Genomic DNA, 26,684 nt, shown 5'->3' with positions numbered 1-26,684 from the left:
CCAGCACGTGGGATGCTGCGGCCCGGGACCACAATTGTCAGAGCCGCCCCTCTAGACTGTCAGGTTCACTCAGCAGTAAGAGGCAGGTAGGTGGTGCACGTGAAAAAATCAATCAGGAGAATGACGGAAATAGCAACAGGGGTGCAGACCCGGAAGGAAGCCCGCGCTTGCTGGGTGGGGCGCGTCCTCTTACAGCTCAGCCTGCCTGAGGCGCGGGCGCAGCCGGGAGGCCGGAGCCTTTGTGACGTCACAGCCCCGCCCACCGGGAGAATGGTTGCCATGGCGACGTAAACCGAAGGCCTGGGCTCGCGGAGCTCTGGGGCAGCAGCTCAGAGGCTTCGGAGCAAACGCCGGCGTGCGGAGCGGGTGGGTGCGCTGTGGACCTGGGCGGGAGCCGCGGGCGGGGTCCGGGCAGATATCTCGCGCGCCCCTCCAAGACCCTGTCGCAAGGCTCCCGGTTCCTTACTCATCGCATAGCCAGCCGTCTAGCAACCCCTCTTCCCTCCAGGCCCATGCACCCTCGCCACACGCCCGGACGGGCCAGACGTGGGTGTGGGGAGGCCCGGTCCTGCTACAAGCCGAATACCCCGATTCCTTTCGTGGAGGCTGCAACAGGCATGCAGCTGGAAGGGTGCAAGCTTTGGAGTCAAGGAATCTTGGGCGGGAGTCCGAGCCTCAGGCCTTCCTGACTGTGTGACTTTGGACAATTTGCTACTTTGTTTCCTCCTCTGCAAAATGCAGACTAGCTCCGCAAATAGTGAAAAAAAGCGCCGCGGTGGGGCGGAACGCTTGATGAGCCACCAAGCAGTGCCTCCCCTGGTCCTCGGGGAGCTTACATTCTAGGGGAGCTAGGCAATCGACCGTTGTTAAAGGGATACATCAGTTATTGGAGACTGGTCAAAAGGAAGAGGATGGGTGGTGGGAAGATGCTTCTGGGGAGGGGCGGGCCTGAGTGCTGGTCGGGAGTGGGAGGGGCCAAGGCTCGGGCGGGGGAGAGGAGGGAGGCGCGGCGGGTCAGAGCTGCAGGTGTCCTCCCCGTGGTGAGCCCTGGGCAGGTGCCGGCTGTTCTCAGCAGCCGTCGGCGGAGGGCGGGCTGCAGGCTGGCCCCACCCGGCTCAGATTCTGTCTCTCCCCAGGTTGGGAGTCTTCTCTAGCCGATGTCGGGTTTCTCAGTGCACGCTTCCTCCTCGGCGCCGATGTCAGAGAACCTGCCTCCTATGGTCTCCAAGAGCGTAACTTTCGACAGTAAGTGCTGGGCTGGGGAGGGCTTGCGCAGGGTCAGAAGCAGCCTTGGGGGGGCCTGGGGCGGCGGGTTCAAGGTGGAATCAAGGCGACAGCGATTCTAAGCCAGGCCACGGACCGGAAATCACAGGCTTTGCCAAGTTCCCTAGAAACTCCATGCTGTAATCCCTAGGGCTGCTGTAGCCAAGCCCCACCCCAGCCTGGGGCATCACCCCGAATTTATTGTTTCACAGCTGCCAGGACCATGAGTCCCAGGCAGGGATGCTTCCATTCTGAGGCAGGGAGGGGACCCTGTGTCCCGTGCCCTCCCGGCTTCTGGTGGTTTGCTGGCGACCTCTGGTGGTGTTTGGATGGTAGAAGCATCACCTTCACTCCATCCTCACGTTCTAAGTGTGTGTGTTCCATTATTTCCCCTTCTTATTAAGGCTGTGCACACTCGCCCAGTGTGACCTCACCAGAGTTACATCTGCAGCCACTCTCTTTTCAAACAGGGTCGCATGCTATGGTGCTGGGCGTTAGGACTTCAGATCTTCAAAAGCATTCATTTGAGGGGTGAACACAGTTCACCGCAAGACAGGCCTCAAGGAGGATGCCACAGCGGAGATGGGGCTTGCTCAGCCTTCCTGCAGCCTCAGTTGCTGGCCAGCCCCTGCGCTGGAGGCCCGCACCTCCTCCCTAGGGCTCCCACTGAGTGGCCCTGGGGGTGGCCGCGGGGCTGAGGGGCAGAACTGGCCACACACCCTCTGCTTTGGTTTACTGGTCCTGATCTTCCGATTCCAAGGGGTGTTGAGAGCCCCCCTGTGAAACTCCACCTGCTTGGAGGCTCCTCTGCGTTCTCTCTCCCTCCAAGCCTGACACCCGCCATGCTCCCACCTTGCACACATCCACACAAATGCACGCACAGCCTGTCCTTTTCTCACACCAATGGCCACACAACAGAAACGCTCCCTGGGCCTTCTTCCCCATTAACCCGGATGCTGTGCAGGCTGTTCCTTATCAAACCTCGAGCTCCCGTAAACCTTTAGTGCTTCCAGCAAAGGCACTTCACGTGTGCAGCCACCAGTCTCTGTTGGTGGCTGCTGTCCATGGCTGCACCTGTTATGCTGTGTGCTTCACCCCCTCCCTCTTTCTCATCCGCTCTGCTCCAGAGTAAACTGAAAAATGAAGAAAGGTTGAACTGGGGTTACCAGAAAAAAGATAGCTTTGAAATGTTTACAGATAATAAAATAACTCTACATGCACTCACACAAAACAATGCAACATAATGGTGCTGTTGACTGAAAAAATATTCACAACCTACAAGTTCAGAATTATGTTTCATTCCCTGGGGATATTTGGGCTTCCTAGGTGGTGCTAGTGGTAGAGAACCTGCCTGCTAATGCAGGAGACTCAAGAGATGCGGATTCAATCCCTGAGTTCGGAAGATCCCCTGGAGTAGGAAATGGCAGCTCACGCCAATATTCTTGCCTGGGGAGTTTCATTGACAGAGGAGCCTGGCAGGCTACAGTCCATGAGGATGCAAAGAGTCAGACATGACTGAGCACACACGAAAGTTGAGTTATGTTTTATTCAGTGTGAATTTGTAGGACTTCAAGCCTGGGAGAAACATTGAGAAAACTGCTACAAGGAGGGGAGGAGAGGAGGCGGGTTATATAGAAGTTTTGCAACAAAGAGCAGGTAGTCTGAACATCAAAAGATTATTGTTAATTAAAGAAAACCAGATAGCCCGGATTAAGGCTATCTGGTTAAGGTTAAGGAGTTTCGTGCTTTTCCAAGTGTGGGAAGATGCAAGAGTCTGGGCTCACTGAAATCATTCCTTTCATGTGCCTTTCACTTCCTGGGGCCAGTGCCCTTCCTTTCCCACTGGGACTGGTGCCCTGGGATCACAGGTGTTGCTCTCCTTCCTGGGTGCCCTGGAGGGCAGGGGGCACTTTAGACTGTGACTCCTTGTTTCTTGATGTAGCAAAAAACACTCCATTCTCAGAGGGGAGGGTGTTCTGGGCCACGAGCTGGGGATGAGGTGAGGTGCTGGAGGGAGAGGCAGAGGCCACTGTGGGCCAGTATGTAGCACCCTGTGGGCGTGGGGAGGACCGTTTGGCTCTGCTGGGATGATGGAGACAGCCCAGGTCTACGAGTGTGTGACTGGGGCACCATTCCTCCCACCTTGAGTGGGGTGGAGGTGGGGGATGGCCACAGCTCCATCGAGACACGGCTAGTCCGTGCCCTGGCATAGAGGGCAGAGGACCTCGGTGGGGAGCTTGGCCTGGCAGAGTGGCTGGCCACACGAGTGGAACCCAGGCTCCCCAGGCAGGGCTGCAGGACCCCTGCTTCTGGGAGACACGGCCTGTGGCTGGTCGCTCTGTCTCTGGGGCTCCTGGCATCCAGGCCAGAACCCACTTGAGCCTCTTGGGTCCAGGGATGGATTGAGGGGGAGTGATCACTGAGTGAATGGTGGTATCTCCTGAAGGCAAGACTGGAGGGGGCGAGGGGTCATTCCTGGTGAAGGAAGCTCACTGCCAGGCTCTAACCTTAGCAGGCTGGGGGGGGGGGGTTGCTCCGCCATGTCTGCCCCGCGCTGGGGACCCCCAGCCCCATGTGTAGGCGTCCCTTCCCCCATCCGCTGCTGACTGTAGGGGTGGGGCTGGATGCAGTTCTTTACTTTGGTGATTTAGGAAACATGGTTTTAAGTGACTCAGTCTTAGTCTGGGGAGCTGCAGAATCGGGCTGTCCGAAGCCCGGGCTGGTGGCCATGTGTGGGTGCGTGTGCCCTGTGCCTGACACTGTGCTGGAGTGCAGAGGTCAAGGGCACAGCGGCAGGCCCGCTCTCGGAGGGTTTGGGAGAGTGACCTGCTGCTCTCCTCTCTGGTCTTCGGGCAGACCAGGCAATCTCTGCACAGAGTGTCCCCCCGGCCCTCCATGAGCTTACTCATTGAGCCACCTCCCCACCCCACCATCCAGGGCTTTCCTGGGGCGCCCGCACTTTCCCCCCTTCCTCTTTCCCCAGCTTTATCTTCTAGTAGCCCTGGCCCCCTCCGCCGGCCAGTAGACTGTCAGCTGCCTGAGGGCTGGGGGCTCTCTGTTTGCCTCTTAGGCTGCTGTCTTTTCCAGAACCCGGTACACAGAAAACCTGCAATGAAATTCTGTCAGGCTGCAAGCTTTCCCCAAGGGTCAGGACCTTCTGCCACTGCTTTCCAACGCCATGCTGAGTTCAGATAGAGTGTTTAGACGGGGACGGAAGAAGCAAGACTGTGCTCACAGATGACGTGATCCTGTATGTGGAGAATCCCTGAGAAAGCTCTGTGCACTCATAAATGAATGTAGCAGCATGGGAGAACACAAGACCAACACTCAAACATGAGTTGTGTTTCCATATTCCAGCCATGCACAGTCCAGCTTGGGAATTAACGGGCAGTTCCATTCACGATGGCATTGAATAGAACAGATATCCAGGAAAGGGGTGATGTCGTGGGAGATGACCAAGCAAGAAGACCCGGGAGTCAGTCTCTCCACCAGAATGACTCTCCAGCAGGCAGGCGCTGTCAGAACCCCGTACAGGAACTCTGCAGCTTCCAGGAGAGAAGTTAATGCCGAGGCGGGAGGATTCCGGGGGATTCTGGCATTTTGTGGCATGGCTACCAGCCTCCAGCCTCCAGTCCAGTGGCAATGGGGAGGGCGGCCTGAGTTCCTAGTGTGGCTTGCTGGTGCCAGTGTTGCAAGGAGAAGTCAGTTCTGACTCCATGTTGGAACTGTTTCTTTGACTTGCTTTCCGTGACTTTTCCTATTATCATACGGAATAGCCTGCCTCAGAGAATCCTGCCCCTCTGCCTGACTGTTAAACAAGTGCCTTGGTTCAGAACTCTGTCCACCTGTGGATGGCAAGGAAGAAACGGAGACATCCCCCTGCCTGAGGCTTGCCATTCTAGGAGATGTTTGCAAGATTAATGGCCTTTTCACGTTGCTTCCTCATCTCCTGTCATCTCTGATCTATCTAAGAACCTGGCATCCAGACCCCATTGTGTTGTTCATTTGCTCAATTGTGTCTGACTCTCTGCGACCCCATGGACTGCAGCACACCAGGCCTCCCTGTCCATCACCAGTTTCTAGAGTTTGCTCAAACTCACGTCCATCGAGTCAGTGATGTCATCCAACCTTCTCATCCTCTGTCATCCCCTTCTCCTCCTGCCTTCCCAGCATCAGGGTCTTTTCCAGACCCCGCAAGATGTTTATTGTGAGGTGCTAGCCTACTGTCATCTTGATCTGCCTGCTCCCTGATTCCCGCAGCCCCTTGTCTCTCAGGTTCTTTGGGCTCTTGTGCGACAAGCAGAACTAGTTGCACTTGGAAACACCAGGGTGGACAGCAAGGGTCGTCCTCCAAGTTGGGCTGTCTGATTGCTGAAGGGCCACACACAGGCTGGAGCCACTTCCCTGCCACTTCTGTTGGCGGGAATTTAGAAACGGGACACCTTCTCTTGCTTTGGAGCCGGAGTCTTAAGGAAATCTTTTTTACAGATTTATTTATAGATTTATTTTTGGAGAAAACCCAACCCCCATCGCAGCCCCATCGAGGAGCACAGACGCACGCCTTTCTCTCGTGGCACCTGGGCCATGGGAGTTTCTGGAGGGCAAGGGTGCCCAGGGGTTTGGGGCAGGTGGGCGTTGGGCCCAGCCTCGCTGTCGCCACCTCCCATGTCTCGGTTTCCTTGACAACTGAGAAGCAGCAGTGTCTCCCGAGTCTTGTGGGGACCGCTTCAAAGCTGACTCAGGCCCAGGGTGGGGTGAGCTCCCGCAGTCCTGGACAGGTGGCACGGGGGAGATGCTGGGAAGAACCCAGACGAAGGGAGGGCGTGTGGGCAGGTGCCATGGCGGCGAGAAAGGCACCTCGAAGAGGGACACGGAGTCCGCACAGTGGGCCTCAGGGGTCAGGGCCTGGGGGGCCGTGGGGTCTGGTGAGGACAGGTGCTGAGCGGAGGAGGAGGGCCTGGCCGTGGGTCTGGGGACGCTCGAGGCCCCGATTTTGCTGAGCTCCAGGCCCCTGTAGGGCCTCTGGGGGATGCATGGTGAGTTGTGCAGCGTTGGGGGGGTTCAGTGCCAACGCGGGGCCATCTCCACAGACCAAGTGGCCAGCGGGCGACAGCAGCCACCTGCCTGCTCTCTTCCTTTGTTGCCTGCCTGCCTCAGAGGGTGCCGTGGTGTCAGCTGACAGGGGAACGGCAGGGAGGGGGTCTCCATGTCTTCCACTGCAGCCCCCGGAGGCCTGAGGAGGCTCCTAGCAGAAAGGTTGGCTGGGCAGGCATCAGAGGCTCAGAGCCTGTGGCCTCTGTGAAAAACAGTCCTGCTCTGTCCTTAGGAGCAAAGGGGAGGGGTGCCCAAGGGGAGTCACAAGATGCCTTCATGGCTCAGGCACGTGTGCTGGAGCTTCTGTGGCCCTTTTTTTTGCTCAGTTCTCAAAACTTCCTGGCAAAGTCAGTATAATCACCCCAGGTGTGGGAGCTCAGGGTCATCCGGCAGGTGAGACCCCAGGGCTGGAGCCCCTGAAGTCTCCCTGGCCTGACGCCACGTGCATAGCTGTCACAGGCTGCTGAGTCTTGCGCTGTGGCTGCCACTTCTGTGTCTCCCCAGAGCATGGCCCAGAATCCACGGACAACAGTTCTTCAGTTACTGAAGAAAAGACGAAGCGTGCGAAAAAAGGCAAAGGTAATTCTGGACCTGGGAGTGCAAGTCCTGTCGTGGGAGGCAAACGCTCACCCTCAGGCCCCAGATGGCCTCAGATGTAGCTTCTGGTGGGAAAGACAGTGAGAAAAGGTTCTGTTTTCATTAGAAATTGGATTACTGAAACCTGAAATAACAGGAATGTAAGCAACAAAGTAGGATTTATTTTTCCTCCAGTAATGAGAAGTGTGGGAGGCAGGCCAGGGCTCTGTGGAGCTCTACCAAAATCAGTCCTACAAAATCTTCCAGGTGACCAGGTTCTAAGTCTGTCTGCTCCAGCATCTTTACTTTCGGGTCTTTCAACTATAAGTTTGTTGCCTAGTCATAGAATGGCTGTGGCAGCTCCAGCCGTCACATCTGCTTCCAGACAGGGAGAAGGAGGAAAGGGAAGGGCTAACTCAGCCATCCTTGGGAAAAGATCTTCCCCGGAAGCCCCACCCAACCGTTTCTTGCCATACTCCATTTGTTGTGGGGCCATCAGTATCTGCAAGGGAGGCTCAGAAATGCAGCTTTTCAGGGAGCCGCAAGGTTGCCACCTGTTAGGAGATAGAAAGGGATGCATCTGGCAGCACATGCCTTGTCCTCTGGGCCCTGCTGTGTCTTCCACGCCTTGGCTTCCTGGATTCCCTCCTGATTCCTTGGCTGTCCCCACCCCCAACCCGGCCCCACAAGCCAGTCTGCCCCTCCTGCAGAGGTGTGCAGCTCTGAGCATGTTTCCTGAGCCTGTCCTTCCCTGGCCAAGCTCCCGCCCTGGGGTTGGGCTTCCCCGTCCACCCTGCCCACCCCCACTTCCTCTTTCTTTTAGTTATCAAAATCCAAACCTGCCTAGTCGAGACTGAAGGTCAGTGAACTCGTGTGCTCATCACCAGATAGGAAGCAGACAAAATTTTGCGTTTGCTTCACCTACCCTTCTTCTCTTTTTTTGTCTTTGCCAGAATATTTTACTGTTTCAAAGTTTGTTGTTTTTTTGCAGTGTAGTTGGTTTGCACTGTTGTGCTGCATGCACAGTGACTCAGCTATACACGTACATACATTCTCTTTTGTGTTCTCTCCATTATGGTTCATCACAGGGTATTGACTATCTGGGCTCTACAGTGAAAGTGTTGCTCACTCAGTCATATCCAACTCTTTGTGACCCCAGGGACTGCAGCCCGGCCAGGCTCCTCTGTCCATGGGATTCTCCAGGCAAGAGTACTGGAGTAGGTTACCATTTCCTCCTCCAGGGGATCTTCCTGACCCAGGGATCAAACCTGCATCTCTTACATCTCCTGCATTGAAAGGTGGGTTCTTTACCACTAGTACCACCTGGGACGCCCTTTCTTGGCTGCACTGGGTTTTAGCTGGGCACACGAGATCTTTTGTCTTCATTGTGGCATGCAGGGTCTCTAGTTGGCAGCACGTGAACCCTTAGTTGTGGCATGTGGGATCTGGTTCCCTGACCAGGGTTCGAACCCGGGCCCCCTCCATTGGCAGCACAGAGACTTAGCCACTGGACCACCAGGGAAGTCCTTGTGGCATATGTGAGCTGCCACGTCTAAGTGATATCATAAGGTATTTGTCTTTTTCATTCCAACTTCACTTAGTGTGATAATCTCTGGTTGCATCCACATTGCTACAGATTTTGCCAGGATAAACTCCAGATGTTATTTCATTCCTACAGTGTGCATTTTTCAAATATCAGGATCTTTCTCACACGCCCAGAAGCAGTTAACCAGACCATCATCAGATTTACCCAGTTGTCTCAGGAATGTCTTCCCCCAGAAGATTTGTTCTCATCCAAAGACAGTTGAGATCTGAGCACCTTCAGTCTTGTTTAACCAAGCAGAGTGGCCTCCCCGTCCTTTTCTTCTCTGTGCTTCACTGGTGGAGAAATAGCATTACTTATCCTATGGCACCTCCCTGTGGTGAACACATCTGTTCCCTTCCTGGTGGTGTCACTGAGGCTGTTTCTGTGGGTCCTGCATTTCCTCTGGCTCAGCGTTAACCAGGATGCCTAAGCGGGCCCGTGTCTGCCTGTGTGTGCACAGACCGCTTCCCGCTAGGCTCTGTGCTTTCAGCGGCCTCCCTGGGAGCCACCTTTGAGCGGTGGGCTCAGCCTGACTCCGCATTGCCGATCCCAGCTGTTCTCCTGACAGTTTCTTCTACCCATGATGCTTGCATTGAGCTGAGCATGACATTAGGGGCCAGAGGTATGCATTGTGGCTTGTCTGTCTGTCTTCATTGAGGTACCATTCCTATGCAGTGCAATGACAAACCTCCAGGTTACAGTTTGATGCATTTTGATAAATGTGTACAACTCGGTGTACAGCCTCCACCCTGTTTGCCGTCTAGAACGTTTCCCTCCTTTCTCCCGAGGATGGCCGATGGCCTGCTGTCCCCATCAGTTCAGTTCAGTTCAGTTCAGTTCAGTTGCTCAGTTGTGTCCGACTCTTTGCGACCCCATGGACAGCAGCATGCCAGTCCTCCCTGTCCATCACCAACTCCCGGAGTTTACTTAAACTCATGTCCATCAAGTCGGTAATGCCATCCAACCATCTCATCCTCTGTCATACCCTTCTCCTCCCACATTCAATCTTTTCCAGCATTAGGGTCTTTTCAAATGAGTCAGTTCTTCGCATCAGGTGGCCAAAGTATTGGAGTTTCAGCTTCAGCATCAATCCTTCCAATAAATATTCAGGACTAATTTCCTTTAAGATGGACTGGTTGGATCTCCTTGTAGTTCAAGGGACCCTCAAGAGTCTTATCCAACACCACAGTTCAAAAACATCCATTCTTCCACGCTCAGATTCCTTTATAGTCCAACTCTCACATCCATAACATGACTGACTACTGGAAAAACCATAGCCTTCTTGCCACTGGCCATCTGCTGGGCACCCTCGGAGCCCCTGAAGCTCCCCTTCTGTCCTTGCTCATCTCCCCACCGGTGACAGGGCTTCACTGGTGGCAGGAACTCCCCTCCCTTCAGCCTCCCCAGAGTACAGGTCCTGTCCCCCTCCTCTTCCTTCCTTCTTTCATCCTGCCTGGTCATCCTGCCGTGGGATCCTTTCAGGTGTCTGAGGTCCTGGCTGGTTCAGCAGGTGCTCTGTGACAACCCTTCCATTTGCACGTGCATTGTACAAACGCATCGCTGATGCATTTGTGGGGAGAGATGGACTCTGCATTGTCCTCCTCGTCCACCACCTGCTTTTCTGAGGCTGTTTCCCCTACGCGTACTGGGAGGACCAGAACTGCTGCTGGGATGTTAAACTTTAGAACTTGTCACTGAACATCTACCAGAGCGACTATTCCAGCTCACAGCCCACCACCAGGTGTGAGGGCTCCGGTCACTTCACGCTGCTCCAGCCCTGGGCACTAGCCCTTCCTTTCTGGGTTACCTGGGCCACTGGGCATGCGTTAGCATCCCGTGTTCCCCGTGACCAGCGAGAGGGACGAGCTGTGTTTACGGGGTATTGATGATTCTGTGCTATGAAGCACCTGCCTTCTGCCCACTTTTCTACTCTGTTGTCTGTTTCCTTATTTTAATAATTCCTGGGCTTCCCTGGTGGCTCAATGGTAAAGAATCTGCCTGCTAATGCAAGAGATGCAAATTTGATTCCTAGGTCAGGAGGGTCTCGTGGAGAAGGAAACAGCCAATCCATTCCCGTATTCTTGCCTGGGAAATCCCATGGACAGAGTCCATGGGGTCGCAAAGAGTCAGACACAACTGAGCATGTACAATTTTCCTTTTACTTTGAAGATTTTTCTTAAAAATGATGAACCCTGTTTCTTCTAAATCGAGGGTAGTAGGAAAACAACTATATTTTTAAGCTGTTAGGTTGGAGCCCTCTGGGTTCCATTTTCTCTGACACCTGGTGAGCTGGGCTGTGGGAACATCTCTCTTATGCCTGGGAAGGGGGCAACAGGACTGGGGTCCTTGGCAGCCCCAACCTCCCAGCATCCAAGCACTCTGTCCTCCCTGCTCCCGGTGGCTTCTGCAGGGATGAAGCTGCTTTGCTGGCCTTCCCACCCCCCGCAGGCAGGTGCCGCACACTCCAGGGTCAGTTGGTTGCATCGCTTACAAAGGGCAGGTGGAACTTCTCTTCCTTATGGCCTTGAGGTTCCTGAGACTAAACGCGAGGACAGAGGGCCAGGAATGTAGCAATATCTGAGACACAGGAAGGTCTGTGTTCACATGGTCTCTCAGATGCCAGGGACGGAAGCTAAACAGGCTAAACCAGGCAGGTAAGTTTATAGAGCTGGGAAGTCCAGGCGCAGACATCAGGCACAGCTGGATCCGAGAGAGTGTCTGCTGTTTGTGCATGCTTTCATGTGTGCTCCTTCGCTGGGCGGCGGGGACGCCGGGACCCTGGAGGCACAGATAACCCCTGGTTCTCTAATGGGACCTCTCTCTCCCCAGCGTCCAAGACTGTTCCTGACCAGCCCGTGAATCCTTTCCACCTATCTGGGGATGTGGACTTCTTCTTGCTCAGAGAACAGGAGCGGAACAAGTCTCTCCTGGTGAGCGTCTGGGGGAGCCTGCCCGCCTTGGCCAGAGCGCCGGCCCCTGGCATTCTCGCTCTAGGACAGTCGGCGGCTCACACTGCCTGTGAAGGCGCCTCGACTCCACCTGGCCCCAGGTCTCTCATCCTACTCTCGTACCAGTGTCACCACCGCCGTTCCTGGGCTCTTGTCAGGGGGACCCCCAGGGAGTGTCTGTCCCAGAGCCTTAGCCAGTGTGCCTTAACTTCTGCGGAACCTGGTATAGACGCCATCCCCTCCCGACACCCTCTCTGACCCCCAGGCCCTAGGAGACCCCCCACATGCTCTAGCCTTGGACTTCTTGGGAGCCAGACATGTGCACACACATGTGCACACACACACATGTGCACACACTGCATGTGCACACACACACATGTGCACACACTGCATGTGCACACACACAGCTGCATCTCTGCAGCGCTTGGGAGTCCCAGGATCAGCCCTGTCTCCCAGCACACACTGTGTCTGCACGCCAGCAGAGTCTCTTTCACCCCTGTGTGCCCAGCTAGTCCCACCCCGCCAATGCCCTGCAGTATGACGGACCTCACCCTGCCAGGCTGAGGGGACTCACCCAATGAGCCATGTTTCTGGGACACGTGGTCAGAGGCACAGGCATGGCCAGTGTCCCGGGCTCCCTCAGGGGCTGCCTGTGTCCCCCCCAGCTCAGGGCTCACCCTCTGAGATCCCTCAGGCAGCGGCTCCTTCTGCCACCCTGACCAAGACTGAGGACACTCGGGGATGGATAGGTCCTCTGGCTCCACCCCAGACCTGGTCAGGATTCCGTGGGTGCCAGTCACGCTCCCACTTCCCGCCTGGACGGAGGGGTGACAGACCCTGAGCCAATCTGAGCGGTGCTCGAGGTAGCGCACCTGCACATGCATGCACACACATGTGCACACATGCACTGTCACGCTCACACACTCTTAAACACACAGACACATGTGCATACCCCCGCACATGAGCACACACACTCACACACATGTGTACACTCATGCACACTCATGCACACACTCACCCACCCATACATGCACACCCATGCACATGCACACACACACGTACACTCACACACATTCACGCACAGAGACACTCACACACCCATACATGCACACACTCACCCCACCCCCGCCCGAAACACACTTCCCCTTCATCCAGCAGCAGCACAGCCTGGACTTCCTTCTCCCAGCCTGGACCGGCCTCAGGGAACTTCTGCCTTCCTTCAGGGCCCCCTGCCCGCCCTTAACACCCCACCCCCTAGCACAGCCCCAGCCTCCTCACACTGAGGAGCCTCCCAGTGCCCTCAAACTGCAGACCTTTTCCCACTGGAATCCTCGCAGGTGACACTTTCCTAGTTTTATTGTACCAGGATGCACAAATCAGGGCCCACCACACATTGGAGGGGAACAGGCGTTGTTACTGGCAGGACCAGCGGGATGTCGGATTTGACCGGGGGAAGTCACATGCAGGCTCGAGCCAGCAACATCCCCAGGGCCTGGGCAGCAGGAGGGGTGGACACTAGGTCACTGGGAAGAAAGCCGCCCACCCCACCCTGTCCTGAGATCCCCCCCAAGTGAAGGGTTGGGGCGCTGCAGATCCCCAGTGACCCCTAGCCCCAGGTCACCCCCAGTAAGTAGTGGGCTTCCTGATCAAACCTGAAAACTCTGAGGATCCAGCTTCTCTGAGCCTTGGTTTGTCAGATTTAGAAATCACAGCCCAAGACACTCATTTAAGTGTAACCTTTGGACAGACAAGGCAGTGAGCATGTCCCTGCGCCCCTGGACTGGAATCGCATCTGACCAGGGTTCTCCAGTTCCTCCGGTGCCCTGCCTGCCTGCACCCTGTTCTCCGCAGGGAGATGCCCCTCACCCCGAGCGCTTCCCCCCTGCACAGAGCACACACACGGGTCCCCACACCCCTCCAAGTGTGCGCCTCTGCCTGTGTGTGCCGCCTGACACTCCGCAACCCCTACGGGACAGGCGGCGGGGAGGGTCAGGCGCGGTCTGTCCATTCCCGCTGACCCTGTCCTCCCGCCCGCCTCCCGCAGGACCGGGAGCAGAAGAAGAAGCTGCGGGTGCACGAGAAGATGACCTACTCATCCAAAGTGTCCGCCAAGCACACCAGCCTGCGCCGTGAGCTGCAGCTGGAGGACGAGACAGAGGATCAGGAAGAGCGGGCTGAGCAGCTGCGCAGCTTCCACGAGCAGGTGGCCTGGAAGCTCGCCATGACCCGAGGTGCGCCCCGTCCCCCGCCCCACGGTCCCCAGCCCTGGTCCCCAGGCCCACCTTTGCCCTTCCTGTAGGAGCAGTGCTTTTAGCGGGCTTGAGCCATGCGGGGCCGTGGTGCGGGGTGTGTGTGTGTGGTGGGGGCAATGGGTCTTCCTTATGCCCAACCTCTGCCTCCCAGGCCCCAAAGGTCAGTTCCAGATGGACTGCCAACCTAGCAGCCTTTAAAGCCTGGCGTTGGTGCCGTCGGAATGCTGACCTGCACCGCGAGTGCAGGCTTCACTGTGTATCAAATACAGGCATCTCCCTTGGCTTGTCTGTCCTGGGCAAGTCAGCTTTATCCTGCTGCTGCCTCTTCTGCTAACTAGCCTTGTGGGTCCTGGGATTCAGCGTCTTCACACACTGCACGTAGTGAGAGGGAGCTGTGTGTGTGAGCTGTTGTTATTTTCATCACCCAGTAAGACGTCTGAAGGGCTTCCCTGGTGGCTCAGATGGTAAAGAATCTGCCTGCAACACAGGAGACCTGGGTTTGATTCCTGGGTTGGAAGGATACCCTGGAGGAAGGCATGGCAACCCACTCCAGTAGTCTTGCCTGGAGAATCCCATGGACAGACGAGCCTGGTGGATGGGCTACAGTCCATGGGGTCACAAAGAGTCGGACATGACTGAGGGACAAAACAAGGAAGTCTGAAGTACTAAACATATGTATCAGTGTTCTACTGATGAAGTATAAACCAGTAAGCTTGAAAGAACCAGTTGAGGTCAGAGTCCTGGACCCCTTCGGCTACAGAGGCCCTGAATGTGACCATGGAGAGACCCTAGCCTCTGCCCCGACACCGAGGCTTGTGATGCGGGTGGGAAGCCTTGAACATCTTTGACGTGTCGAGTGTGGAGCTCTGCCTGTGTCTTGTCTCTGCCGCCACCGCCCATTGTTGCTAAGACCTGGGAGCAGCAGGGGGCATCTGAGTGGGCAAGACTGGACCCAGCATGTCTGACTTCCTTGAGGAGCTCAGGACGGCCAGGCTAGGTGTCTCGACTTAAAACAGATCTCCTGGACCATAGCATGTCCTTCTGGAAAGGAGCGGGTTTGAGGGACAAGGCCAAGAGCCCACAGTTGCATCCACAGTGGGGGCGCCCCAGCCCGTGCTCTCAGAAAGGGTGGGAAAGAGGCCCCATGGGCCTTGACCCCAGCTGCGATGCCTCGCTGCTTGTGCTCCAGAAGGCAGCCCTGATGCCCACCCCAGCTTCCTCCCACCCGGCGGAACCCTGCCAGAGCGGACTTAGCCTCTGGAGGCTTGCTTGAGCTCAGATGCTCAGTCGCATCCAATTCTTTGTGACCCCGTGGACTGTGGCCCACCAGGCTCCTCTGTCCATGGGAGTTCCCAGCAATAACACCGGAGTGGGTTGCCATTTCCTTCTTCAGGGGATCTTCCCGACCCAGGGATCAAACCTGTGTCTCTTGCATCTCCTGCCTTGGCAGATGGGTTCTTTACCATTAGTGCCATCTGGGAAGCCTTGCTGGAGGCTTAGGGTGCCCCAGCTAGAGATCTTGATGCCCTGTTTTCTCTCTCACCACCCCATCCTGTTACTGTCCTGGCCAATAGACATTTCATCATGACATCCAGCCAGGTGAAACTTCCGGGGTGGGGTGTCCAGAGCCTCATTCTAGGGAGAAGGGTGCTACAAGCAAGAGAGACTCAAGTCAGACCCAAGGAAGGACTTCCTACCTGGCCAGACTCCAGCCATGGAGACTGCTCTGTATCTGCACAGCCTGGAGGCAGAGCTTGCTCCGTCGTGGTCCCTGTCATGACCCGGGCCTCAGGGTGGGCGTAGCGCACCGCCTGACTCCGGGTCCCTGGCCACTGCCTGAGAGGGTCGCTCCCACTGCCCGCCCGCCCCCAGATGCCTCATGCCTCTCCCTGCAGAAAAGAAGCTGGAGCCCAACGACATCAACAGCTACGTGGACCAGAACCGGCAGATGTTTCTCATCCAGGTAGGCTGGCTGCCCCGTGGGCCCTGCGCCCCATCCCTGTGGGGCCTGCATGATGCTGCACCCTCCCTCAGTATGCCCTGGACATGAAGCGGAGTGAGATCCAGCGGCTGGAGAGGCTGGCGGCCCAGGAGGAAGCCGAGCTGGAGCGGGCGGAGAAGTTCCTAGAGAAGGACGCGGCCCTGTTCGACGAGTTCCTCAGGGAGAATGACCGCAGCTCTGTGCAGGCGTTGAGAACGTGAGCCCCAGGCCTGCACGCCCACCACTCCCCCAGCCCGCCTGCAGCGGCCATGGACAGACCCCTGCCCTCAGCTCAGGCCCCTGCTTGTCAGCTCCCCCACCTGCAGCCCTGACTGAAGGCAGTGTGGATGCTCCCCTGAGCCCCCTCCTCTCCGCCCCCCTCCCCCAGAGCTGACAAGGAGTCCAAAGCCAAGATGGAGAAGATCCTGGAGATTCGTGAGCTGACCACCCAGATCATGAACATCAAGAGGTGAGTTCAGGGGGCGCACTGGCTCCGCTGTGCCCACCAGCGTGTCTCCCAGAGCCCAGGGAGCTCCTCATGGCACACAGCTCTGCACCTGATCATGTCCGGGAGCCCCGGCCCTGCGGGTGACCGAGGCCGGGACACGGGGAAGGGCTCACCCCAAGGTCCCTCTGCCCCAGGAGTGGCGGGGACTGGGGGACTGAGCTGTCCTGTCCCGCAGGACGGCCCTCTCGCCCGCGCACAGGGTCCGGGTCGCCTCCCCTCCAAGGGACCCAGGGATGGAGCCTGACCTTGCCCGTTCCCTCCTGGGTGCAGCGAAATCTCCAAATTTGAGGACATGCTGCAGCAGTACAAGGTCTACAAGGACTTCCTATACAAGCTGTCACCCAAGGAGTGGCTGGAGGAGCAGGAGAAGAAGCGCTTGGCTCTTAAACAGGCCAAGGAGGTGGTGGAGGCCTTCAAGGAGAGCCTGCTGCTCTCTGTGGGGGACAGAGGTAGCAGGGAGGGGTGGGTTCACCCGTGTCCCCTGGCCAGGCCTCCCCATCCCCCAGAGCCACCCCCAACCCCCACCGCTCAGCCCACACACTCTGGGAGGTTGGCCAGCTCTCCGAGCAGTCCTACCGCTTGGGGAGACCCCAGGCGAGTGCCCGGGACCCTGAGCCTCTCCTGGCTTCCCACAGGATCGGAGACCAAGGGCAAGCTGAGCTCCAGAGGTATGTGGCAGCCCCCGGCTGGAGGGGCCCTGCTCTGAGCTCGGGGGGGGGGGGTGGGCAGGTGGACAGCCCCCCTCTGCTTCCCCCAGAGGGGCAGAGCCCGAGGAAGCCCGCCAAGCTCCTGCAAGTGATGCGGCTGCGCCAGGCACTGTCCGCCACTGTCAGCCAGCAGCAGGGCACCCTGCCCAGCGTGTCCAGCGGGGTGGAATCCGAAAGGTGAGTGGGCGTGGGGAGGGGGTGATGGAGGAGACTGGCCTGCTGGGTGGCGGCCCCCAGCAGCGCCAACTCGGGGTGCCTGGAACAGGGGTGAGGCTGAGGAAGGGCCGTGTCCAGCCTGGAGGGTCTAGAGTTCAACGTAAGCCTGAGAATCAAGGTGTTTCCTGAGCAGACACTTACGTTTGTGTCATTTGGTGAACTTGAGCTTGGGGTGGCCCACGTGGGTGCTGGTGGGACAGTCACAGGTGCACGGAGGAGGCAGCGGGGGGTGCTTGGGAGAGGACCCTCCTGCCGCGAACTTCAGAGCCCAGCATGCTGGCCAGGGGCTGGCAGAGCCCCTGCGCCATGAAAGGGAAGCAGGAAGTCTGGATTTTCATATAGAATTTCCCAAACTTTAATTGTGACAGTTATTTTCAAGTCTTATGGAAAACACGGCTGGACCAGATCCAGCCCAGGTGACTCACCCCGTAGCCCCTGCAACACTCCCTCAGGGACCACCGAGCCACCCTGGGACCTGTCCTGAATGTCTTCCTGTGATTCCCTGACATCCTGCCCTCCCCTCCACATGCCGTGATGACTGACCACAGGACAGGCCTGCTCCACCGCCACCTCTGGGGCCCCCTGCTCCTCCAGCGCCATCACTGTGCACCCCAGCCTCTCCGGGCGGGCTGCCCACGAGGTGCGGAGGGGCAGGGGCGCCTGGCAGCCAGGCAGGGCTGCACCCTGGCTCTGCCTCGAGTCCCCGCCCTGGGGTCCGGGGCTGCATAGGCCGGGAGGTTTCAGCAGGGCGCTGACACGATCAGACTTGGATCTTGTACCTTTTTCTCTGATTTCAAGCGCACAGGCCAGGCACGTGTAGAGGTTAGCTCTGGTCCTGTAACCCCTCCGGGCCGGGCTGTGGTCTCCAGCTCCGGGGTCGGATGTGCGTGCCTCCTCTGGCGAGGTGCCCTCAGCCTTGGAGCTCCCGGCAGCAGGGGAGGTCCCTGGGAGCAGAGGTCTGGGACCTCCGCCTGCCAGCCCTGTGATCACGGCCACTCTGCACATTTGGGCAGGTCACAGGCTGTACAAGGCACTTGGCCAGGAGGGCGAGTTGGAGCTAAAGTCCAGCCCGGCCCCAGGCTATGTCCTCTTGGAAGGAAGAGTCTCAGAAGGGCACCTTCCAGGCCAAGAGTGCCCTTGGGCAGGTGACTGGCTTTCTGAGCGGCAGGTTTCTCCTGTGCCGATTCAATGGCATCTGTGTGCATGCGGCTTCCCTGGTGGCTCAGATGGTAAATCTGCCTGCTGATGCAGGAGATGCAGGTTCAGTTCCTGGTTTGGGAAGATCCCCTGGAGGAGGAAATGACAATCCGCTACAGTATTCTTGCCTGAGAAATCCCATGGACAGAGGAGCCTGGTGGGCTGTAGTCCACGGGGTTGCAAAGAGTCAGACACGACTCAGTGACTACACAATAAAATCAGTGTGCATACAGGTTTGAGGCACAGGCCTGGCGAGCGTGCTAGCTGTCGGCAGGGCCCTGTAATGCCAGCTCTGCACTTCAGGAAGGCTGGGTTGGAGTCTCTGAGGTCTCGGCCCAGCCTCCTGCAGCTGCAAGCCGGCCTCACCAGCTCAGGGGACGGCAGAGCCTGCATGTCTGCACAAGCTACAGGCTGGGAGGGGTGACGGAAGCTGGACTGAGGTCGGCCAGGTTCCCCCAGTGCTTGCAGCCCTCACAGCCCTCCCTGTGGCCGCTGGGCTGTGATGTCCAGCAAGGTCCCTGACATGTGGCCTGAGTGTCACAGCAGCTGTGAGAGTGGCCAGCGATGACCTGTGCTAAGGAGGGAGCAGGGCAGGGAAGGCCCAGGTGTGAGGGAGAGAGTGGGGACCAGGGAGGGGCCTGGAAGCGGGAGCCATGGGTCTGAGGTCGGGTTGGCTCCTGGATCGCAGCAAGGAGCTGCTGGGGCTGGCAGCCTCGAGGTGGGAACCGCGCTTTATTCTAACTAGAGTGAGAGGGACTGACCGGGCACCGTGTGACCGCTGGGGGCCGAGAGGAGGCTGGAGCCACAGCCTCGGCTGCCTGGGGGACAGAGGATGGGACGAGGGCTGGTTGGGGAGGTGCCCCAGGCCCCGACCCCATGTCCCTGCAGGTCCAGCTCCACCTTCCCTGTGCAGGATGACCTCGACAGTGATGATGGGGAGGTGAGTGCCTCCTGCTGGCAGGGCTGCAGAGCCAGGCCCACTGTCCGCGGGCCTCACCCGGCTCTGCTCACAGGAGCTGGAGCTATACTTCACGGATCCGCAGCAGCTCCTCGACGTCTTCACGAAGCTGGAGGAGCAGAACCTGTCCCTGGTCCAGAACACCCAGGAGATGGAAGAGGCCCTGGAGGAGCTGAGCTTCACCCTGAAGAACACCCAGACCCGCATGTAGGTCTCAGGGAGGGGTCTGCTGCTGGGCAGCCCATCCTGCCCTGTCCGTGGTGCTGGCCCTGCGGCTCTGGGGAGAGGCTGTGTCCTCTTGGGCCAGGAGCTGAGATTCAGAGTGGGCCAGGCAGGTGGAGCCCTGAGGGGCTGACCTCTCCCCACCCTGGAGCAGCCTGCAGCCGGAAGGGGGCATCTTCACAGACACCCCCCAAGGTGGTTTTGTAATGATTATTTTACTGGCTCAGCAGCAAAGAATCTGCCTGCAATGCAGGAACTGTGGGTTCCATCCCTAGGTCAGGAAGATCCCCTGGAGGAGGAAATGGCAACCCACTCCAGTATTCTTACCTGGAGATCCCCATGGACGGAGGAGCCTGGTGGGCTGCAGTCCACGGGGTCACAGAGGCCGACATGTCTGAAGTGACTGGGCACACGCACATTCACTTTACTGATGATTATGATGACGAGCGTTGTTATTTGTTATTTAAATTAGTAATATGACCCGAGCTACTTGACTCTCCAGCCTTCATCATGTAGTGTTTTCTGCCCAGCATTGGCTCAGAGTAAGTTTTCTAGAACAGAAAGAGGCGTCAGTTTTATTGCTGACACCAATCCCTGCAGAGCCCGTTTGGGCAGGGTCCGGCTCCAGGTGAGGCCAGCTGGGAGCAGGGGATCACCTCTTTACTCCCGAACCTTGAGTAAGCACCCATTCTGAATCAGGCCGGGGTCTGGGCCCTTCATGAATACGGTAAGCCCTGCCCCATGAGCTGGCAGCCCAGGGGAGCCAACTTAGATGTGCGCAGATTTGCCCTGTGCTAGGACTAAAGTAAAGAGTCCTGTGAGGAGGAGGTTGAAGTGGAGGTTGGCGGCAGATGGGAGAGGGTAGGGGAGGCTCCCAGGGGAAGGTGTCCTTTCAGCCACGGACTTCCTGAGTGATGGGACACCACAGGGAATCTTGGGGGAAGAGGGAAGCATGTGCAAAGGCCCTGATGGAGCCAGCCCACAGCTTTGACTGTGTGTGTGCTCACGTCCTGTTGACTGACATCCTGCCTTGGATAATTTCCTACCAAGAGTCTCCAGAATAATGCCAAAACATGAGCTCTCAGGAAAGATTGTGTTTCCTGCCAGTGCAGGAGATACTACAGACTCGGTTTCGATCTCTGAGTCGGGGAGACCCCCTGGAGAAGGGAACAGGTACCCACTCCAGTATTCTCGCCTGGAGAGTCCCATGGACAGAGCAGCCTTGAAGGCTCCAGTCCATGGGGTCGCATAGAGTCGGATGTGACTGAGCACACACACAGTGTATAAAAGGCATCATTTTATCCCAAATACCTGGGAAAGAAATAGAAGAACAAAATTACCTGCCCCCCAATCTGGTCCATGTAAAAGGGGTGCTGGCTGCAGGGTCACTCTCGTGTCCAGGCACTGGACGTAGAGGAAGCTCTAAGGAACAAGCTGGATTCCTGGCAGTCATGCACTGCTAGGAGATGTACTGCTGACTCTGCAGTGGGCACTCAGCATTGAGGGGAGGTCCAGCCTCTGTTCTTATCCTGGGTGACCTGCTTGCCCCCCATAAGGGCCCAGGCCCAGAGGGAGGGTGTGTGTGAGCTGCAGGTGGCCCCCCTGGCTACCTGCCTCTGAAAGCCTGGGAGGGCTGGCCAGACCAGCTCTGCCCCCCTCACACTCAGGCTCCCAGCCTCAGCCCCACAGCCATGGGGCTGCAGCCTGGAGGGCTGCCAGGGGGCGGAGGCCTGCACCCGGCACCCGTGCTCGTGACAGAGGGCAAAGGAGCAGCTCCCGTGGCACTCTGCCTAAACACAGGAAAATGTCGGTAGCTCTGTTTACCTGGGTGGAGCCTCAGAACCACCATAGGGAAAGGGGGACCTCTAGACCCCACAGGCACAGCTGGCTGAGTGACCAATGTCCTGCTCACTCTGGTCAGGACTGGCATGCCGCTGCCCACACTGGCCAGACCCATGCCAACTGTAAGAGCCAGGGTTCCTGCTCCAGAAACCCCAGCAGACAATGCATGTCTGCCATGAACACGAAAGACTTAAGAAAAATTTAATATGTTTCATATAAAAGGTGATTGTTGCAATCCTATTCCTAGTGAAAGTGAAAGTCGCTCACTCGTGTCCAACTCTTGCAACCCTGTAGACTATACAGTCCATGGAATTCTCTAGGCCAGAATACTGGAGTGGGTAGTCTGTCCCTTCTCCAGGGGATCTTCCCAACCCAGGGATCGAACCCAGGTCTCCTGCATCGCAGGTGGATTCTTTACCAGCTGAGCCACCAGGGAAGCCCCTAAGAGGATTAAAAACTTGGGCTCGCAAAACCCTGTCCAGTGAATGTCCACAGCAGCATTGTTCCCAAGAGATTAAAGGCAGAAACTGCCTGATGTCCACTGAAGAATGACTCTGGCAAAGCCTGGTCTCCCCACGGTGGGTTGTAAGAAGAAACGAGGCTCTGACCAGACACGTTTCAGGACAGACAGGCCTGAAAACACAGTGCTGAGTGGAAGAGCCAGACACAACGGGACAGACGTCACGTGGCTCCGTGCTTATGTCCAGGAGAGACGAGCGGAGGGGGCGGGCGAGAGTGACTTCTCTCCAGTTAATGACACTGTCCTGAAATTAGATTATGATGGTCATGAAAAAAATTGGACATTTATGGTGAATTATATACCTCAATATGGCAGGTTTTGGTTTTCCCCTTTTTTTTTCTTTAGCGTGGATTGTTAAAGATGTTAGATTTCCCCTGCATCTCACCAGGGCCTCTGAGGCTGGGGCTCTCGGCCCTCAGCGTGCGGCAGGGCCAGCAGGCTCAGAGGTGCCGGTGTCCCTCAGGGACCGGGAGGTGAACCAGCTGAAGCAGTGGATCACCACGCTGAGGATGTCCATCGCCAAGGAGGAGGAGACGGCTGCGGAGCTGGAGCTCAAAGCCCGCGTCTTCCATTTTGGCGAGTTCAAGGGTGATCAGGAGGTAGGGCCCCCAGATGGGCAGATGGCAGCGATGGGGCACATGGCCATAGCCCCAGTGGAGGGTGGAGTCATCCCTGCCAGAGGGGCCCAGACCGCGGGAGAGCCAGCCCGGAGGCATGTGGTTCTCCAGGGCTGCCATGGTCCTTGCCACTCGCCAGGCTCTGGGCTTGATCCATGGGCACCGCTGGACAAGGCCCTTGGCCCCAAATCAGAGCCAGCCATATGTTCACGCCCCGTGAATGGGCAGCTCCCCAACACCCCTCCTCTCTCCCTCCTTCCTTCCGTGAACTCATCTTCTTCTTAAACCCTCAGTGTGTCCAGAAGTGACCCTTCAGGGAGGCAGGCAGGCACGTCCCCAGCCAGGCTGGGAGGGTGAGAGGACTCAGCACAGAGCCCACGGGTCCGGGGCCTGCACCCAGCTTCCTAGTTCATTTGATTGCTGTTGAGAGTCTCCTGCTGCCGGGCACTGGACCAAGTACCCGGAGCCCCAAGAGCGGGCTGGGCATCTACCCCCAGGCTACCGGGCGCCAGCCGTGCCCTCTGCCCCCTGCCCCTCCCCCCACCCTCTTGGCCACCCCAGGGGATAGGGTTGTCATGTCTTCTGAACATCAGAACAGGCTGAGAGAGGGGAGGTCGTCTAGCCCAGCACTACAGAAAGCAGGTCACAGAACGTGGTCCCGGGGGGAGCTGAGGTCAGCGCAGGGGCAGAGTAGGTCACGGGGCCTCAGTGGGCACCCTGGGTCCAGGCAGGAGCCCCAGCAGGTGCTGGGACTCAGGATCTGGCTGACCACAGAGGCCCAGGGCACGGCCCTCTGCCCAAGAGAAGCCCGAGTGTCTAGCTCTGTGCCCCCTGACTTCCCGAGCATCCCCTGCCAGCTTGGCAGAGCCCTGGGAGGTCAGCCAGCTGAGGCGTGGGGGCAGCCTGGGCCCGCACGGCTCTGCTGGAGGGAGGCCTGCCCGCCTCACAGGACAAGCTGCTGGAGAGTCTGAACTGCAAGGTGCTGGATGTCTACCGGCACTGCGTGGGTGGCCAGCAGGAGTCCAGCCTGGGCACCGTGCAGATGCTGGCCACCATCGAGCACCAGCTGGACGAGCTGCTTGAGAACCTGGAGCGCGTGCCCCCGGCCCGCATCGAACAGGCCGAGAAAGCCAAGGAGAAGGAGAGGCGCCTCCGGTGCGTGGGGAGGTCCTGCACACCCCTGCCAGCTCTGGGCTGGCCCTGAGGACAGGGACACATCCCGGGGCTCCCCACTGGGAGGGGGCGTCTGGGGTTCAGATGGGGCCACAGGCTCAGCCCAGTGGGAAGTTCCCTCCACTGGGAGAGGCACGTGGTGGCGTTAGGGACCTTGGGAGCAAAGTGATGGGCGACCCCCCCCACTCCCGCACCCCGCCGCCAAGGAGAAGGGACAGCGAGAGGCACTTTCCCGGCAAAGAGCTGTACTGCCCGAGCCCAGGGAGGAAACGGCCAGCCTGAGAGCTGCTGAAGGGGAATCAGCAAAGGGTGTGCCCCATGGGCCCGGTGGGGTGCAGGCCAGTTCCTGGTCACCTGGGTCATTCGGTCCCAGCAGAGTCCTGAGGCACGGCCATCTGTGATCAGCCATGTCTTTCCCACACACAAGGGCTCTCCCCCTGGGTCCCCAGACCCTGCTCAGGCAGGCAGTGGACAAAGGTTTGGTGGCTTCAAGTACAGACAGGAGGACTTGGGACTACTGACCTTGCTGGGGCCTGGGCTTTCCAGGGTGGAGATACATCAGTGACCAAGGAGGGGAAGCTAGGAACCTGGGCCTCCGGGGGGAGATGAGCCCCGAGTCAGGCCCTCCCAAGCAACCAGCGCCAGAGCCAGGCCCTGACCCAGCAGGGAGGTGGGATGGAGCGGCGTCGAGGCCTGAGGCTGCGTGGGGAGGAGCTGGTGGCATTCTCCGGGCCTCTGGTTGTTAACCTCGACCCTCTGCACCCAGACTCCGGGAAGAGAAGGCGAAGCTGCAGAAACAGCTGCAGGAGGAGCGACTGCTGCGTGCACAGGCGCGGGCCCAGGCCGAGGTCAAGAAGAAGGTAAGCGAGGCCCCAAGGAGGTGTGGCCCGGGGGCGTGGCGGCCCTGAGGGGCGTGGCAGTCCAAGAAGGTGTGGCAGTCCCGAGGAGGCGTGGCAGTCCTTAGGGGCGTGGCCCCAGAAGGCGTGGCGGCATCGAGGGGGCGTGGCTGGGAGGGCTCCTGGCTGTAGACCCGCCAGGCCTCGCCCACTTTTGTAGACACACTTGCTGAGGTCCTGGGGGAGACGGGTCACCAGAGCAATGTCAGGGTGGAGCCAGGGCCCCCATTCTCAGGCCTGCCCACCACCCCCCCCGCCCACCCCCCCCCCCCCCGCCCCTGAGGACCTACTTCTTCGGGGCACCCTCCCAACCCTCCCTAGGAGCACTGGTGCCCACAGCTCAACGCCCCCCTGGGATCCCACCTACATTCCAGTCAGACCCCAGGCCAAGGTCCCCCAGCCACTGCGTCCCCTACCCATAGCGTACGGGTCAGAGTAGCCACTGGCCTGATGGACTTGTGGTCCCTAAAGAGTCCTGATCCTGACCCTGGCCCAAGGACCAATGTGGACCCTGCAGGGTCTCTCCTGATCCTCATGGCCAGAGAGATGTCCCTTTAGCCTGGCGTCTCCCGAGTTTCCAGGTGCCTCCTTCCTCCCCCACCCCCACTCACCCAGGGCCAGCACCCTGGCATGCAGGCCAAATAGATTTCCCTACCCCAGCCCTCTCGGAGGCCCTGGCCCGCCCGCAGACCACACATGACCTCAGCCACCGGAGAGGCTGTGCTGGGTCTGGGCCGGGGGCTCCCGTGCACTCAGGGCAGGTGTCCAGGACTCCACCCGGGTGCAGTGAGGCTGAGGTGCAGGCTCATGGCATCTGCTCCCCGCAGCGGGGCAGGAGGCTAGTGTGCCGATCGCGGCCACCCGCCCTGAAGACCAAGGAGCAGTCCAAGCACGAGCTGATGGACAAGGACAGGGAGGAGCAGCTGTTTTTCTTCACGTAGCGCGCGGGCCTCCTGCTGGCTGAGCAGAAGCAGACCGCGGCGTGGGGAGCAGAGGCAGAGCCTGCACCCCAGCACGGGCCCCTCACCCCCCACGCTGTGCCTTCAGACTCACCTGAAATAAAAGCTGTGTCGCTTGGGTACCTCCAGGCCTGTCTCAGGAGGCAGACACAGTAACAAATTGTCAGTCTCCTCTCATTTGTCACTTAAACCAGGAAATGATAAGGGATAGAGGAAGAGATGGTTAGATGGCATCACCGACTGAATGGACTTGAGTTTGAGCAAACTCTGAGAGATAATGGAGGACAGGGAATCCTGGTGCGCTACAGTCCATGGGGTCCCAAAGAGTCAGACGTGACTTCGTGACTGAGCAACAATGATAAGGGATGAGCCCATTTGGATTTCCTGTCAGTCAGCTGCTAAGACAGACGTCCTGCGGTGACTGGGGTGGGATCAATTGCAGTTCTGCACAAGGTGAGATGGGAGATGTTAACCTGAGATGACGGGGTAAAAACTCCAGTATAAACTGAGGTGATGTGTGGGATCCACCCTAGATACACCCTGGGATCTTCTTCAGCTCCACCCAACGCTGATGGGCTGTAGGATGACTCCTAGTTGCCAAGGAACTCAAGTGTGGGAAGAAGCACTGTTACACTTGAGGTGAGATGTGGGCTCAGACTCAGGCTCTCTGAGACTAGTCGTGAAGTTCATTCATTTTGTGCCTGAGGGATGTAGAGGATCGTCTGTAGGTGGGAACTGAGTGGAGGTGTGGGGTCAGCCCAGCTCCACTGTGAGGTGAGGTGTGGGGTAGCCCCAGCTCTACAGTGGGGTGAGGCGTGGGGTCCACCCAGCTCAACTGTGGGCTGAGGTTTGGGGTCATTCCAACTCCACTTTGGGGTGAGGTGTGGGATCAGCTTCAAATCCTCATGGGGTGAGGTGTGGTGTCCTCCCCAGCTCCACCATGGTGTGAAGTGTGGGGTCAGCCACCAGGTCCATTGGGTCTGAGGTGCAGGGTCAGCCCCCAGCTAAACTGTGGGGCGAGGTTTGGGGTCAGTCCCAAGGCCCACCCTGGGATGAGTGGTGGGGTCAGTCCACAGCTCCACTGTGTGGTGAGGTGTAGTGTCAGCCTGCAGCTCCACCGTGGGTTGAGGTGTGGGGTCAGCCAACATGTTCACTGTGGGGTGAGGTGTG

At 58.2% G+C, this 26,684-nt stretch overlaps 1 protein-coding gene across 5 annotated transcripts; it reads left to right on the top strand.

Moving 5' to 3' along the window:
- On the top strand, positions 1-25,665 carry CFAP100 (cilia and flagella associated protein 100). 5 transcript variants are annotated; one of them, XM_043443408.1, is made up of 17 exons: positions 1-86; positions 1,137-1,245; positions 6,862-6,936; positions 11,348-11,448; positions 13,511-13,697; positions 15,614-15,681; positions 15,753-15,916; positions 16,088-16,168; positions 16,478-16,656; positions 16,843-16,875; positions 16,965-17,091; positions 19,216-19,267; positions 19,341-19,492; positions 22,333-22,468; positions 23,436-23,641; positions 24,426-24,519; positions 25,383-25,665. In XM_043443408.1, exons 2-17 carry the CDS (start codon positions 1,158-1,160, stop codon positions 25,494-25,496), a joined length of 1,857 nt encoding a protein of 618 aa, XP_043299343.1. In that variant the 5' UTR covers positions 1-86; positions 1,137-1,157; the 3' UTR covers positions 25,497-25,665. The 5 variants fall into 5 exon arrangements, with proteins under 5 accessions (XP_043299343.1, XP_043299345.1, XP_043299342.1 ...); XM_043443407.1 differs by lacking the exon at positions 1-86 and adding an exon at positions 282-366; XM_043443409.1 differs by lacking the exon at positions 1-86 and adding an exon at positions 1,009-1,040.
- The last annotated feature ends 1,019 nt before the right edge of the window (positions 25,666-26,684 follow it).

This window comes from Cervus canadensis, chromosome 22, assembly GCF_019320065.1.
Source record: "Cervus canadensis isolate Bull #8, Minnesota chromosome 22, ASM1932006v1, whole genome shotgun sequence".
In the NCBI taxonomy this organism is placed as follows: domain Eukaryota; kingdom Metazoa; phylum Chordata; class Mammalia; order Artiodactyla; family Cervidae; genus Cervus; species Cervus canadensis.
This window is presented reverse-complemented; position numbering and strand designations above follow the sequence as displayed.